At 38.1% G+C, this 16,550-nt stretch overlaps 1 protein-coding gene across 13 annotated transcripts in view; it reads right to left on the bottom strand.

Moving 5' to 3' along the window:
- TENM3 (teneurin transmembrane protein 3) overlaps positions 1–16,550 on the bottom strand; it is a 419,436-nt gene that overhangs the window by 70,411 nt on the left and 332,475 nt on the right. For all 13 annotated transcript variants that reach the window (XM_074905787.1, XM_074905788.1, XM_074905789.1 and 10 more), the window contains 5 exons: positions 15,517–15,727; positions 14,911–15,012; positions 14,556–14,750; positions 13,009–13,209; positions 9,837–10,022 (listed from right to left, as the gene is read on the bottom strand). In XM_074905787.1, the coding sequence (XP_074761888.1) occupies positions 9,837–10,022; positions 13,009–13,209; positions 14,556–14,750; positions 14,911–15,012; positions 15,517–15,727 (895 nt within the window). The remainder of the gene's footprint in view (positions 1–9,836; positions 10,023–13,008; positions 13,210–14,555; positions 14,751–14,910; positions 15,013–15,516; positions 15,728–16,550) is intronic.

Genomic DNA, 16,550 nt, shown 5'->3' with positions numbered 1-16,550 from the left:
AGAATTTGACCTCATAGCACCACCAGAGTTGAAGCAAAAATACAAAAGAATGTGAGCAAGGCCATGCTGATAGAGATCTGCCTAAATTAAAACTATTTTTAAGGTTTTTTGCTTCCTACACCTCGAAAGTGTGAGCTGAACCCTTGACTCCTCTCCACTAATACTATCAGTTTTCTCCCTTCCTTTACTGCATTTCAGCCTCTCCCTCTAAAAGAAAACAGAAAGAAGGAATTAAGAGAGAAGAGAGTCAAAAGGGGAAGAAAAAAAAATAAAGATGATGAAGAAATAATTTCAGTATGCAGCAACAGTGAAGAATGCTGCTCTGCCCTTCTCCATGCAAGCTCTGCTTTGCTTACTCTCTTGATCTCCCACAGTTCAGTGTAGCGATGCCCATTCACCGGTGAGTGACTGCATACATATCTCTGCTGCTAACACAAACTTCATGCTCTCAGACACTGATCTTCTACAGGAAGATGGTAACAACATGTCTTGCATCAGTCATGCTTACACTTCTATATAACCTTGCACCAAGTGTCATATAAGAAGATAACAGGTAAAAATGCCATCTTAATTTCTTGGTAGAAAAATTGACTGTAAGCAAACCGTGGTATGTTGATAGTATTATACTGTTTCCCTTAGTCTTTCTATAAATTTATCTGTTTAGAGTTAGAAAGTTTTAATAGCTTTGCTTAACGTTTTCATTAATTTTTAATATTTGTATAAAACTTTTGTTTACAATCCATATGACAAACAAAAAAACACATTACAAGAATATAATGAGTGGTCAAGCCAAATACTCAAAATCTAGACAATGCTGGGTTTATGTCTAACTCTACAATTTTTTTACCCTTCTTCCTTTGTCAGTGTACAGAGCTGACAGTCCTCATTCAGCACTCATTCTCTCATGAACAACGAATGGCTGATGCCTTACTAGCAGGTACACCATGATAACCTAAACAAAGTAGTAACTGTTTTCTTATAGACTTTTCTATCATCTTTCTCCCTAAGTCAAAGTTATTTAGTAAAGGATCTTCACGCTACTGGTGTGAACAGAAAATGTATTCTTATCACATTTTACCAGTGAATAACTAAATCATAGAAAGATTAAAGTGAGAAGTCTCCATCCACTTGGCTGCAAACACATATGATGTGATTTTCCAGAATACTTAGAATTATATAGGATTTCATACAGAAACCAGCATTTTAGCAATTCACACACAAACAAGTCAGGTCCCCAGAAAATGAAGAACAGTCAGAGGATGCTCTTTTAAAGTTTGCCTTTGTGAATGACTAACAGAAAATACATGGTAGAAGCAAGGGTGGAATCCTGTTCTTCAAAATCATTCTCAACCAGATCATCCTGTGCACCAGTCTTTGGCACAAATGGAGTTTTTGCATGTGACAGCCCTTCACAGCCTTGCAACATTCTTAAATCAGGTTCATCAGGTGTAGAGGGAAAAGTAGTTAAAGATACTGCTTTTACTCTCAAATTGTGACTAAAAAAAGCCATGCATCCATATGCAATTTCTGAAGAGCTCCATACCTCTACTGAAAAACTTCTAGGAATCCAGAATTCATAAAATTTTAATGCCACTGTTCTAACCTGTCTTCAGAGCGGTTCACTCATGTCAAATTCATCATCCACTACAGCCTTTCTGAGTTTCTTCTGCCTAGTGAGATGCTTCCCAACTTGAATTTGCGCAGTTGATTACTCTTACTTAAGCACAGAACTCAGCATTTGTTGAATTGCACCTTATTTTTCTGCATAGCCTGTGCTATTTGTTAAAGTAATTTTAAATTCTTGTCCTGTCTTCCAAAGTGCTTGGGGGCAGCGGGCTTTGGTATCATTTGCAAATGTAATTCTCTCTATTCATCACTGAACAGTACTGAAAGCACATGTTCTTCCACTGTAAGCAGCTCATGGTCGTCATCCTTTCTCTGAATTTATAAGAACCTTGTCTTAGACATACCATATGTTCAGAGCGTTGCTGCCAATAGAGAAGGATTACAAACACTCTTCCCTTTTGATACTTTTTTACTTCTAAATTCCCATCTTGCCCTTCTTGTAAAGGAGAACACATGGATGGAATAATAGTTTCAGGCAATTTTCTTTGTTCTCCTCCCTACACAGGCCAAAACATAATCCTCACCCTGAAATCATACTTTCTTCATCATTTCTGCACTTTTCTCCAATGTCTGTGTAGACCTGCAGCAGAGATATCTGCTGTGTACATTTCTGCAGAGACCTGAATTCACTGCACTTTATCGCTTGCCAAAGCCACAACTGTTCTTTGCAGCAACCATTTATGGGTTTTTATGTACAAAGGCACATAAGCCCACTACCCTTTAGATGTTTTTTTTCTGGAGTCCATTCCAATTTTACTATAAAGTAAAATTTCTCATCATTATTACAGGAAACACTGGAAAGAATAAAAGGTTCAGTTGCTTTTCAGGATACAGTAGACATAGGAAGTTTGGGACTGCTGCTAAGTTCACAAGCAGTGTTGTTTCCTATTTAACATCTATTTAGCTGGAAGAAGATTTTAAAAATGGGTATATGCTATTAAGGATTTAAAACTGTCCCACATGTACAGGGTGAAAAAATTCAAATATCTACTTCAGACCTCTAACAAATTCACAAAGACATGACTCAGATACAGGTAAAACCCAAACCAACATTAAGAAGTACATGAAAGATAAATTTGACTTGAAAATGTATTAGGGGATGGAATGGGATGGGAAGCATTATTGTTTCCATCTTTCTTCCTGACTGGAAGTACTTTCAGAATGTGTCTGACCAGCGTGCAACTATACAACGTACAAAAGCACTTACTTTCTGGCCACTTCAGCTCAAGTAAGCTTTGCAACATACTTTAAAATTGTTCACATCTCAGAGGTCTCTTCTGTTTTCTGAGAATGTGCCTAACTGGAACTTCACATGTAGTCCTCATTTAAATGCAAATCAGCTAATTAGCAATTTAAAGTATGCTAACAGGTAATATGTATTTGAGTTCTTGGTCTTGAAATGTGTTAAGTTCTGACCAACAATTCACCCGTTTTCACAGCTTCAGATACATATGCACTATCTTAAATTTACCTGGTAATTGAATATTTTTATAGTTGCCAAATGTACAAATATTTTGCATATTCAAGGCTTGGCCTGGCAAATTAATATCATGCCCTTCAGGCACAGGAAAGATCAAACCCACATTTATTCTAAATTTCATGAAATCTTGTTGAACTGTGGTTATCAGTCCTCTGGGTGCCAAGAAAATAATCTCTTTTTCATGGAGTTTTTTGCATTGTGGGTACAGGTATAAATATTGTGGTGAAATCCTAACTCCAACGTAGTCAGGTGTTTTGAAAGTAGGATTTCACTCACAATACTGTGAACTAATTGTTATTTGATATAATTAGTTTTGAAACTTTGGTTGATTTTATCTGAGAATACACAGTGTGAATGTCAAAGGTCATACCTTCATTCAGATACAATCTTAGTTTTAAGTGAAATTTGTACTGAGGTATAATTCTATGAACTCAAAACTAAGGAAGAACATAAATGTAGGAAATTTGATAATTACAGAATATATTCATACAGTAGTAATTATTCTAATTTGGAGGACAAAATTTTTCTTTTGATCAAGGGTGTAAAATCTCAAAAGAATCTTAAAATATATGAAAAATTCTTGGCATGAATGCATTAAAGTACATTAAATACCTGACACATTAAAACACTATGAAATGTGAATATTCTCAGTAATTTAAACTTTGGAGAAAAGCAAACCATGCTTGTCAACTTTGCATCAGTACTAAAATGATGGTGGTCATCATAATACTGGTTATCCATGCTGCTCTCCCCCTAACCTGCAAATGTGGAGAAGATCAGTCAAGCCCTCAAATTGTTCCATGACTTATCTTGTCAAGCCCATAATATATATATATAGTATAATGATATATAGCCATATCAAGTTTTCTGTAAGTGCTTCCTTTAATTAACAAGAGGAACACCTTTGTCTTGACTTGGTCTCTGATCTTATAAAGAGATAAAGTGTTGTTTCCCTGTAGTCGTATTTGACATCTGTAATGTAAAGAGCCCTAAGCTAAACACGTGTTGAAGAGAGCAGGGGCAGACCATATAACTTAGTGGGGGACACTAGAGTACTTCTGAGCTTACGCTGCTCGTGGTCACACAGAAAATCAGCACGCAAATGCCTCCGTGTTTGTCCCTAGTCAGAAGACCATTTTAATCAGTCACCAGGACAGAGTCTGTACTAATGCAAACACACCTGTGGGAGTCTGTTCTAGATGACAGTTGTTTTTTTCATAATTTTGAATATCTAAACCAGATGACTTTGCTGTTTTTCTAGGTAAAATAGCTGAAACTAGAAACTTCTTGATGAAGAAAATTTATTTTTGGTTTGATTGGTTTGAGTGTCATATTAGTGTCTTTTTATGCAAAGAAAAAGGTTAAAATACTTTGCTGTCCCTTGTTATTGGTTTTCCCAACTAAACTCTAGGGGAAATTCTTAGAAGAGAAACCAATTAGATCCCAATTCTCACCAGAATATAAGCATATTCTGGTACAGTTCTACAGTGGACCACCACTGGATTTGAATTTCAGTTCCATATACCAGGTAAAGTAGCCTCATGCAGCACTCTAAAGTAGCATGAAAGTACCATGATGCTAACTATAGCCCTCCTGAGGGATTAATATGAATGTTTAATGACATTAATCCACATTTAGATCACTTACATTTAATGGCATGCATTCCATGCATACATATATAAATATTAATTTTGGACTGCAAGATAATTGTTCAACACAGTAACAATTAAACAGCTGTAACCTGTCTCATGTGTTAAGTAATGGAGCTGCAGGCAAGCTCCATAAACAGATGGTCTTACCCACCCATGCTTAATGTTAAAGACTTTTAAAAAAAGAGGTGTTGACAAATCTGAACAAGAAGGCATAGTTTTCATGCAAATTGGCCGATTTGCAATTTAGATTACTCTGAAACTAATTTGGTCTATAGAAAAAATTAAGCTGCATTGTAAAACTGAGATGTTACGCAGCACATGGATAAAGCAGGTTCCCCACCAACATAATTATTTACTAATTTCATTCAGCTAACAGAGTTTAATGGAAAAGCAGCTGGAAAAGTATTCATATTTATGGGTTACTTAATATACTCATGGTACATGCCAGTTATATCACAAAAATAATAGACTTTCTGAAATAATATCTGTTCCAATCTCGCAGTACAACTACTCAGACAGGAGAGGGTCACTGAACTCATTGCAAGCCAGGACAGAAAAGAAACAAAAACGTATTTTAGCACAACTGTGTTATGAAACTTAATTACAGAGCAAATTTTCACCCAGGCTATCACCTGGGCACCAGCTGTGCATGTGTGGTCTTGTATTACACTGAGATGCAGGTTGAGCTTCACAAAATGATAGATGGATGTTCATCTCAGACCTATGAATGTCACTCCCAGACCAAATAAACAATTGTCAGGTGATTTTCCATAGCTTTGTAGTAAACTGCTGATTTACCCCGTTCTCACAGGAATACAGGAAATGGTACAACATTTTAGCAGGGCCTGTTCCAAAAGGACAAGGGGTCATGGTTTTAAACTAAAAGAGGCTAGATTTAGACTAGATATAAGGAAGAATTTTTTTCCAGTGGGGGTGGTGAAACAAGTTTCCCGGAGAGGTGGTAGGTGCCCCATCGCCAGAAACATTCAAGTCAGGTTGGATGGGGCTCTGAGCAACCTGATTTAGTTGAAGATGACCCGACAAGATGACCTTTAAAGGTCCCTTCCAACCCAAGCTATTTTAGGATTCTGTGATTCCATGATTCCAATTCTCAGGAGGGAAAAGACAATAAGCAATTTAGATGCCTTATAATGTTTAGTATTTGAAACATACGTTGCCAGTGTTTAGTTCAAACCTGTAAGACACTAAACAATAGCAATACATCTTGAGTTTTGTTAATGCCTATTAGATTAATTTCCTTATAACTCTGAGCATATACTTATCTGCTGAACATCTTTGATATGTCTGGAAGTATGTGTTCAGAGCAAAGGCAATGACTCAGGTGTGGCATATGATGCCTTGAATTGTTTAGTGTTTGAAACACAGGATATCAGGTGTGGTATTGAAGTTGGAGCTACCCTGTGCCAGAGATGCATAATGGAGCAGAGGATAGCAACAACACACATCAGGTTTACTGTATTAGTCACAATTATCTTGCCAACTTTACTATACATATTGCTTCAAAAAAAGAAAAAAACCCCATGCTTTATTTAGTCTATTCTGTTCTCTCTCACAAATCAAAGTATATAAAATATATATGTATACTGTTTCACAATCCTGGTCTTGTAATCCTCAGCCTGAAACACTGGTACTTAACCCAAGCAGATGTCTGAATTTTTTCTGAACAGACAAAGCAAACCTTTGCAATCACCTATGAGTTTGCTTCCCAATGTCCTGAAGTATTGACATAAAACCAGAAAAATGGCCTCTAGAAGTTTAGAGCAATTAGAATTTCCTTTGACCAAATATTCATGTGAGTATCTTGAGGTATACATAAAAATCAACATAACTCAAGAAGCAAGCTAGAGAGATACTAGAGAGGAATAAAACTAAGGACTACCTTGTTTTAATTAAGGAGATGGGTTTGTTTTTTCCTTCTTCCTATCCTTTAACATATGTCAACTAACAATACAAACAGTGGGCTTACTGAAAATGAGACTGGACAGATAGCATTTAGAAACACATAAAAATCGTTGAGGTGCAAAACATTTTTACCATTTTGAATGGCATTCATGCTTCACAAAAATACCATAATCTCTTTGATCAAATGAATTATGAATGTAGATGATTCAGTATACATTTCAGTTAGTGTCTCCGTGATTAATGCACACATATCTACCCCATTTTGTGCATCTAGCTAAAGATCTGGTGTGCTCTTCCTTTCTCCAAAAGTGAATAAAGTGCATGGCCTTTAAAATTTACAACCTGTTTGGAACATTCCTTTCCCAAAGAAGTTGTAAATTTAGGCTACTGCACTTCATATGACTTCCAGCTAATAGATGCAACAAATATATCTACATTTCCAAAATACTTCACGCTGTAGCTAAATGGTTAATAACTTTTAGAAATATGGAGGATGCAATTGTTTATTTTTAGATGTATTAAGGGAAAGTGGGAGTCTTTCATATGCATAACACAAATTATGTAAATATTCTGCTACCAAGTTGAGAGTTGTAAGTAGAATAAAATGCCTGGGTTACAAATGAAGCCGACAATAAAAAACTGGCTTTCATGGAGAAACATTCTGATGTCCCTTGTGTTTTGAAATTTATTGCTTAGAAAGAGCTACTATCTACTCTAGAGCAGGTGAGAGAAAGGCAATTTGACTCTTCATCTGCCAAGCTGAGGAGGCATCAATTTTTACTCCACTAAGTGGAAATACTCTTGGAAATGAACAATAAAATGACCTCGTTTCTCCATAACACTGGGCTCCTGAAGGAAACAACTATAAGAAAAGTAAATATAACAGCAGGCTAGACTTTGTACCTCATTACTTGTCTTGGAGGCTGTAAGGGCAATATAAAGAAATCAAACTAACTTTACAGAAGCAGCTGCAAAGTAAACACCCATTTAAAGAATAAACAGGTGGGAAGACAGACCTGCTTGCCTACTACTGAGGAAAAACTTGTTTGTGCTTAATATGTTGGAAAAATTGTTCAAGTGCAGTTCATCCGTGTATAACTACAACCCTTGAAATGCTGCCAAGGTCAGCGAGACCAACAGCAGAGCGATCTGCTGAGTAATTGCTCATTGGCAAGTTAAAGCGGTCAAGGGAAAGGCTTTATCCTACTTCTAAAGATTTACTTTATTTTATTGTTCAGAAAGCAGTTCTCTCCCCAACTCTCTACTCTCTTTGTCAGCATGTTTTCTGGAAGCTCCTCAAAAATGTTAACACTACCCATTCTCCCTAAGATTCTCCAGATCCACCTTGGTTCCCTCTCCCTCATATAATGAGCAATCTCATTAGTAAACAACAGAAAAAATCAATTGTGATTTCTGCAAAAAAATCACAAATTAATCACATCTGAACCCCTTGTACAAAATAAAGCCTTATCTCAACTGGCTTGTGCAATGATGTGGGAATCAGGTAATACACGTGTAACAGGTCCTCATTTTCCCTGCCCTGACAGCTCACACTACTGTTTCCCATGACCGTGAAGCACAGCACTACCACGCTGCCTCTCGGTCAGGGCTGTGAGGTACCTGGGAACACAGCTTACGTTTTACTATTTTCTAGATACTCATGCCCCCGTGATGGCTTAGCTGTGCTAACATATTCAGAGTTACAGCCCTTCCAACACATCCATGAAAGTTAAAATTCTCCAGCCCCTTTTTACTTTGTGACAAAAGCAATTCATGCTATATTCATATCCATCTACTGCTATTAGACTTGTGGTTCTCCTATCCTGTTGCTTTGGCTACATCACCTCTTTTAACTGACTCTCCTCCATCTCTCCAAACATAAAACAATGGGATTTTTTTAGTTATTGGTATTTTTTTGACTATTCAGATTATCTGTGATTTCCCCAGCACTCAATGCTACTCTTGCCTTTGTCTGACCCATGCTACCTCTTTCATTGTATGCTCAATCCACCTCCAAGTGCTCAGCCACGATGTTTCTCACACTTGGGAGATGTGCCCCATAAATACCTGCAGAGCCATGTTGTTAATCCTGTCACAGCCTTTACTGAGCTTTTTGCAATGCACCCCACACTACGTACAAGCTAGTCATGTCTTATGGTTAGACCACTGCCAGATCCTTTGTCTGTGCCTCCTGCTGGTTGTCATGCACTAGTTTCTCTCTGCAGTTATGCCAAGACAAAAATTGTTTGGATAGGACCCTCCTCCTCTGTTATAGACGTGCAGTGTCTTGCACAAAGGGGCATTAGTGTGGAAGGGAATTTCTTCACACTACAGCTATACAAAATCAATATAAAAATGATAAAGCTTTTGGCAACTTCTCCTCCACTTTTTCTTAGTCCCCTTATTTACATGTGTAATTTCTCATGCCAGCTCACTGTCAAGCCCTGTGCAGTGGAGAGGGATATCCTGCTGCACATGGACATACAGACTATAAACGAGTAAGAAAAGCTCCACTGATAAAGACACAGTAATTTCCAAACGCTTCCAGGTGCTAGAACTAACCTGATTACAGGAACAGAGAAGCTTCTTCTCAATCAGCTGTATTAAACTGTTGTTACGTAATTTACACGTAAGAAATCTGATATAATTCTAAAATAGAGCATTATGTTGACAAGATGATAATTTTGGGTAGCTAGATGACATTTATTACAAGGCGGAAGTGACATTTTTGTGTAGCAAGTCACTTTTTAGAGCTCCTTCTCCATAAAAGAAAAAAGAAAAACAATAGGAAGCTTAATTTCCAAAAGACATAAAGCTATCGCATAAAAATAGAAAAGTAAAAATCCAACAATATATTTACAGTTTAAAACAAAAGTAACCTCCCCCTCAGCAAAAGGCAGTTAAAAAGATTGAAAAGGAAATTCTTCCACCTTCTTTTCATGGCAAACCGGGTATAAAGAACTGATGAGCCATTATATAACCGTTTCCTTTCTGAAAGCATCAACTCCTTTACAGAGACTGACACGTGCAAATATTCTGTTTGAAGAAACAAGCTTCAAAGTAATACACTTCTTATTCAGATGCAGCCAGCAGCGCCAGCAGCGCCAGCTGTTTGAATTTTGCAGCGGAGACAGGGGAAAGCATAGCCAGCCTACCAATGGTACAGTGCTCTCCGTTCCATCCCTGGCTACATTCACACTTCCCGTCTTTACAGGTGCCGTGCTCCGCGCAGCGGGGATGGCAGGCTCTCTGGTTGCAGGCTGTGCCCGTCCAGCCTTCCTCGCAGCGACACGTGCCACCCATGCACACACCATGCGTGCCGCAGTCCACTGAACAGATTTCTGGATTTGAGGGGAGAGAGGGGGAGAAAAGGAGGCAGAGAGTGCACACAGGAGAGAGAGGGTATGCATTAATTAGGAGCACTACATTTTAATTCAACATGTGAAGAATAAGAAAGGCAAAATCTCTGAAAATTATATCAAAGGAATTTACTGTGAAAGGCATTTTCAGGTAGGACCCAACCGCATATGGAGTAGAGTTTTACCTCTGTGCTAATGCTCATTTAGTTTATCCATCAGACTTAGCGGCACTTAAGTGTCCACAGCTCTTCTGTTAGCTTTCAGTAATTTTCATTCATATTTTTTGTGATCACATATGTTTTAAGAGTAACCTTTTGTACCTTAGATTATATAGCACTCAGACCTACTAGAACTTAAGGGTACTCCTAGTGACTAAATGTGCCATATACCTAGGTCATTGTGTGTTGTGAGTGAAAACCTAGTATTAATGAAAGTTCGTTTTAACAAGGTTTCCCCTCCCTACCCTGCTCCCTGTTTTCTTTCAAAGCAAAAATCTGCCATTTCTGACACATTTTTTCATTATAAAGAATCAGACTTAGTGAGACAAATTAGTACTAAGCTGACATACTGACACATCTGTTAAATATAAAAGATGATTCTCTTTTACTCTCTGTAAATTTGTATCAGTGACAGCTATGAACAGTCTGCTTTAAATAATAGATTGTTAAAAAAATAAATCAACATACAGCAATTTAACTTGTCATTTACATATAGTAACAGGATCTTGTAACTGATAGAATAATTGAAAAATACGTTAACAGCCAAAGGTAGTCAGAGGCCAAACAAAGTATGTTAAGTCTCAGCTAATACAAGATGATAATTTAGACTGCCAGATTTTGCATTTACAGTTTTGGTTCATTTAGTCAGACTCCAGCAAACTTTACTTCTGCTAAGCAGACAACAGAAAACCAAGAGGAGATACAATACAGCCTGAGGGACTTCAGTTCCTTGGCATACAGCTGGCTGTATGTAACCATGTACTGGTTCACAGAAGTACTGTATTTAGTTTTTGTTTTACTGTGAAAGACAACAAACCACTTAGTAATAAAAGACTGAAAATTTTTTCATCAGCAAAAGAAAGAAGCATTCAGTGCCAGAAAGGTTTCTAGTTTCCCACTCAACAGTGTTTTTCTTCTTCCATAGAGTATAACCCTCTGTCTCAAAGTGTTGTGGAACATTAAACACTGTATCAAGGAGCTGTGACATTTCCCATAAGAAACAGCCCCAAACCTTTATGGTGAAAGACAGCTGTAATTCCCCCTCCTTTTTTTTTTTTTTTTTTTTGTTTTTTTATGATACAGCATTTTATATCTACTTTGAATTAAATTTTTGATTAAGAGATGCAAGATGGTTTGATTAACTTCAGAGTCACAAAACGTCAACGCAGCTCCAAGAAAGAAAGGTTTATTTCTTGTGAATCTAATCAATTTTTCATTAGGGTGAAGGTGTTTATCAGCCTTTAGCACACTAGCTTTGAGCAAGGTGCGTCAATCTTTGTAATGAACTTATTAATTAGAGTTAATTTAATTGAAGTGGAATTGAAGGGCTAATTAACGGACAAACTGCTGATGAAGATAGAGGAAAGCTCTGCTGATTTCAAAGCTATAAACTCCTCTAATGGAAATAACTCATTCTTTTTTTCTTCTAGCCGCTTAACAAAATGTTTATGAGTAAGATTTACTTTTTTAGTGTACCACTCTGAAGGTCATTTTGCATGACACTAGCAAATAATTTGTGGGTATTTTTATAAAGTCCTTTAGTGAGTTTGACACTTTTGAAATATTTGAGAAGTTCAGAAACATTTTACGTTATTTTAACGACCAATCATTCATTGAAACATAAGTAAAAGATGGAGCATAACTGAATCATCAAAAATAGTGTAGAGGACGTTGTGTCAAGAAGTAGAGGATCTATGTTTTGCCTGAGAACTAGAAATGGTCTCTCACAAATAGCCATTTTTAGTTCTAGAAATGTTCAGAGAAGAATTTTTTCTTCTAAACAAATTTAACAGAAGACAACACTTTCTTCTCTCTGTCGTTTTTTCTTGAATGTTTGGAACCCTGTTCTATCACTCTCGAATGCATAAAACATTATGGAGTATCACAGATCCTGGTCAGGAAGTACATTTGTTTTAAAAAGATGGTTCCTCATGAAAAAGTTATATTTATTCATAAGCTGGCATAAACCCAGCTAGCCCATGTGTTCAGTTTTCATTAACAAAAATCATCTGAGCTGTTAGATGAACTGTTTTAGACAAATATATGTCTCACAGTTAGACACGATTTCTCTTTTGATATGTGGCTACCAAACAATATTCTAAAAACTCCTATTTGTCAAAAGGCTGCTGTCATACTTTATAAATATTTAGATTCTGCTCTCTGTGATAGTACCTCCAGTCATTTTCTCCTTTTGTTTCTAAGCTCAGACTATGGTTTTTATAAGGTCAGTTTCAGACTTTAAGAAATCCCTTTGCTTCTTCACTCCGACAAACTCCTTCCACCCTAGCAGCCTGCGTCCTTCCTCAAAAGATCTCTAGGATTCATTCTTGCATTTCCTTTGCCTTCAAACTGGAATGCTGTCTGTTTTTCAAGAAAAATACCTCCAGTTAGATTTTTAAAATGTGGCTGTGTCTAGTTTCACTAGTGTAGTTTTAAGTTTCTAAACAGATGTATTAGGTAAGATGATACTCAGATCCACATACTATACAACGAACATTCTGTACTTGCATGTGAAGTACCTGAAGCTACCAGGTGAAGGCAGCTGAAAGATATCAACGAATACATTGATTTTCAAATACTCCAAATTCATCAATTATTTTGAACCTTTGAATCAATTCACAGTTCATGCTGAAGTCAACTCAAAGACTTCCATCAGCTCAGCAAGTCAGGTCCTAACACAATGATGTCATAAAAATGCTGCTATTCAAGACATCATCTTTTTACAGAATGCGAGTGGTTTTAACCCTTACCATTGGAGCAATCTGGACCTGTCCAGTTGGGGTCACAGGTGCAGGTACCACTCTCTTGAAGGTAGGTGCCATGGCCAGAGCACTGGTCAGGGCACATTGTCTTCAGGATTTCACAGTTGTTGCCGCCCCAACCCGGGTTGCAGTGGCACTCGCCGTGGATGCACATGCCGTGGCTGGAGCAGGCTGGGTCCAAGCAATCCGCTGCGGGAAAATGAGAAAGGCCAGCTTAAACTTGTCATTCCTAGCAACAGTAATCGACCCCTAGATGCTCACGACAATTTTGGGCTTAATCCACATTTTAAGAACTTGTGAAACAGGCGGCGTGGCACTCATCTTAAAAGTAAACATTAGTAGGTTGAAGCTGAGAGGTTCACCTTTGTTTCTGCGACGAGTGAGGAAAAAACCAGAACAGACCAAGGTATCTTGGTGCCAGCCTCCCTTCCCTGGCTACAAGGTAAATCACTCTTTATCGTCATGAGTTTCTCAGCAACAATTTTCTTCATAAAAACACTTCACTTCCACATCATCTTCTGGTATTATGAAATTTGTGTGTGCATGTAACTGACATCAAGACATTTACAGGCTACCACTGAGTTAATGGAGAACCTGTCAAGGTTTGCTAATTTTCCCGAATAACAAGAAGATTGGCTTGGGGTCTTGGGCAACTGATCTCTGTTCTGCCTAATCACAATGTAACAAGTACTGGATTCCCTGCAGCACTTGGTATCAACTGACCTGATCCACCACTACTGAGTTTTGACAGCTGTATAGGACCCTCAACTTATTTCAGAAATAAATGAGTTGCAGACTGTCTATCTGTCTTAATTCACTTTAATGTGCTTTAGATGACGAGATTTAATTTAGCAATTTGACTCAATAAAATGTTACACTTGTAGGGTCAATGGTCTGAAAATTTAATTCCAGAGACTTAATTGCATTACTTTGTACGTGGAGATCAATAAAATCAATTTGATTGAGGAAGAAAATGGCGCTTTTTACTCCCTAAAAAATTAGAATGGAAAATGAACTGCATTTTGCAGCACACCAGAACGAATATTATTATGCACATCTCTGGAATACAAAACTGACGCATCATTTTTCACTCTGATGCATTTGAATCAGCACTTTCCACAATGTGGTTGGTGGAAAAGATCACTAACAAATGCAATACATTAATGATTTATTCTATACTGTGAAAATTCAGTAAGTCTTCCTGTATCCCAACATCTATTTTTTGTGTGCTTTCTTCTCAGCTGACCTCAGCCAGAAAAAAACCCCAAAAAAACAAATAAACCTGGCAAGCAAAAAGATATCACACATTATTAAAAATTTTCCCACTGGTTACTTGATAACAAAGTATAATAATTCTGTAGAATTCAGTGATACTAATAATTCCCAGACTAGATTTTTAGTATTCTAAACTGATTTTTGAAGAAACACCATTAATGTGTATGATCTACACCTAGCAAAATTGTTAAGAGCTGGATGTGCCAGCTGGAAACCCGACAAACAGCAGCAGGTGCTGGGGCAAATATTTACTCCTTTACCTTCTTCACAGTTTTCTCCTTTGTATCCAGAGTTGCAGGCACAAGAGCCCATGATGCAAATGCCCCGGCCCCCACACTGGGGATCGATGCACTGAGTTGTAGGCACGTCACACTCGGTGCCCTTCCAGCCGCTGTAACACAGGCAGCGTCCTTTGGAGTACTGACCATTGCCACTACACAGCACTGGGCAGGCTGCTGTGAAATAAAACATGGCAGAAAAATGAAAACCAAGTTCTTCACCAAAGGTTTATAAAGAAAACTATCTAAGAAGCAAGTCACATGCCAGTTGCTTTCCCGAGGTATTTGTCTTCATGCTTGCTTAAATTGACTTGAGAAAAGAATTGGGTTGATTTACCTCTTGAACAATCCGGGCCCAGAAACCCAGGAAAACAATGGCAGGATCCAGAAACACATTCGCCGTTACCATGGCAATTTCGGGGGCATTCCACCACAGACTCTAAAGGGAAGAAATCAAAGGATAATTCACAGACGCCCACCACATGAAGTACCTATCATTTGAACCACTACTAACTGACAGTGTGCTCTTGCTCCAAGAGAAGTGTTTACATTTTATTTGTTTGAAGAGCACGAATAGCTGTGATTTTCTATTGCCAATACCTCTAGTATCTTAGGACACTACATTCCACCAAAAAGGCTCAAATTATAACGGTAAAACCGTATGAGCTCCATACTTAAAATTCAGCCCTGTGCCATTTCACAAATACTTCAAAACAGTGTCTTCCTTTCAAGTACTGTTCTACAAGAAGGCATACTCCTTATACCTTAGAACAAGTAATTAAAACAGATATTTTGCATTTTGTTCTGAGCAGCAAAAGAAACACCATGAATGGAAAACCTGTGAAAAAAAGTTAGATCATTTAACTATGAAAACTTATCTTAGTATTCCTAAAAACCTAACCAGAGCCTAGCGTTTGGTAAGAGCTTTGAAGATTATGCTTACCTATAATTATGGTATTAAAAGACACCTGCTCCGCATTTTTCCCATCGTTATAAAAGGCCAGGTGCCAGATGCCAGAATCCAAATACTGGATAAAACCTGCCTCATGGAGACTGACAGACCTCGCCTGCCGCCCTGCTCGCTCCGATTCCAGCAGGTTGCGTTGCTCCCTCGCAATCAGCCGGCTGCCATCCAGGAGCTCCACAAAGTCGTACTGCAGGGAGGAAGAGACAGCAGCTTGACAAGTCATGGGATGACCCACGGCATAGCCAGCTTCCCCGCAACATCCTGACAAAATGCCTGTATTTTGACCAAGAGTCTCCTTTTGAGCAGGGAAGCAGGAGCTGAAACTGACCCTTGCTTAGTTCTTTTCCCCTTGCTAAGACTACAAACAAAAATGCAACTAATCCTCACACTTATTAGAGTAGCTTTTTTGGTGACTAGTGGCCCGTGAACCTATTACATACACTGAGGGAAGAAACAGCAGTTGAAATGAATCTGCAGTCATGACTGCCACCTGAATTACAGGTGAGAGCTAACTTTCAAAGTGTGTTATATGCATATAGGTTTACAATAATATACAACACCAATAACCTACTTTGCTTTTCATTTAGTTTCAGATGAAGGATTAAATTGTTCAATTCCCCCTTTCAGACATTCTGGAGTTCTAGAGGAAGGAGAGCAAGAGCTTAGCTTCCTATCACAGAAGCCCAAAAGAGGAGATGGAAAGCATCAAACATTGCAACTGTTGAAAATGATAAACTGGCAAAAGCTATGGTACCTCAGGCCAATGGACGGCACATATTGTTTTGCTAACAACCATCAGATTGTTAACAGCCATCATCCAACCTAAATGATTCTATGATTTTATGATCAGTGGGGATTGCAAATATGTAGCGGCATCTCAGCTGATACAAGCAGCAAACCACCACACAAGGTTTCGTGCATGCTATTCTTATTAGGGCTAGAATAACACCTGGAGGGTTAAATCTGCTCCCTGCCTTGCACTTATTTATGCTACCTGGGAGTCTGCTCTC

The sequence above is a fragment of the Athene noctua genome, chromosome 4 (assembly GCF_965140245.1).
Source record: "Athene noctua chromosome 4, bAthNoc1.hap1.1, whole genome shotgun sequence".
Lineage (NCBI taxonomy): Eukaryota > Metazoa > Chordata > Aves > Strigiformes > Strigidae > Athene > Athene noctua.
Note: the sequence above shows the minus strand (reverse complement) of the source record. Positions and strands in the feature narration are given on the sequence as shown.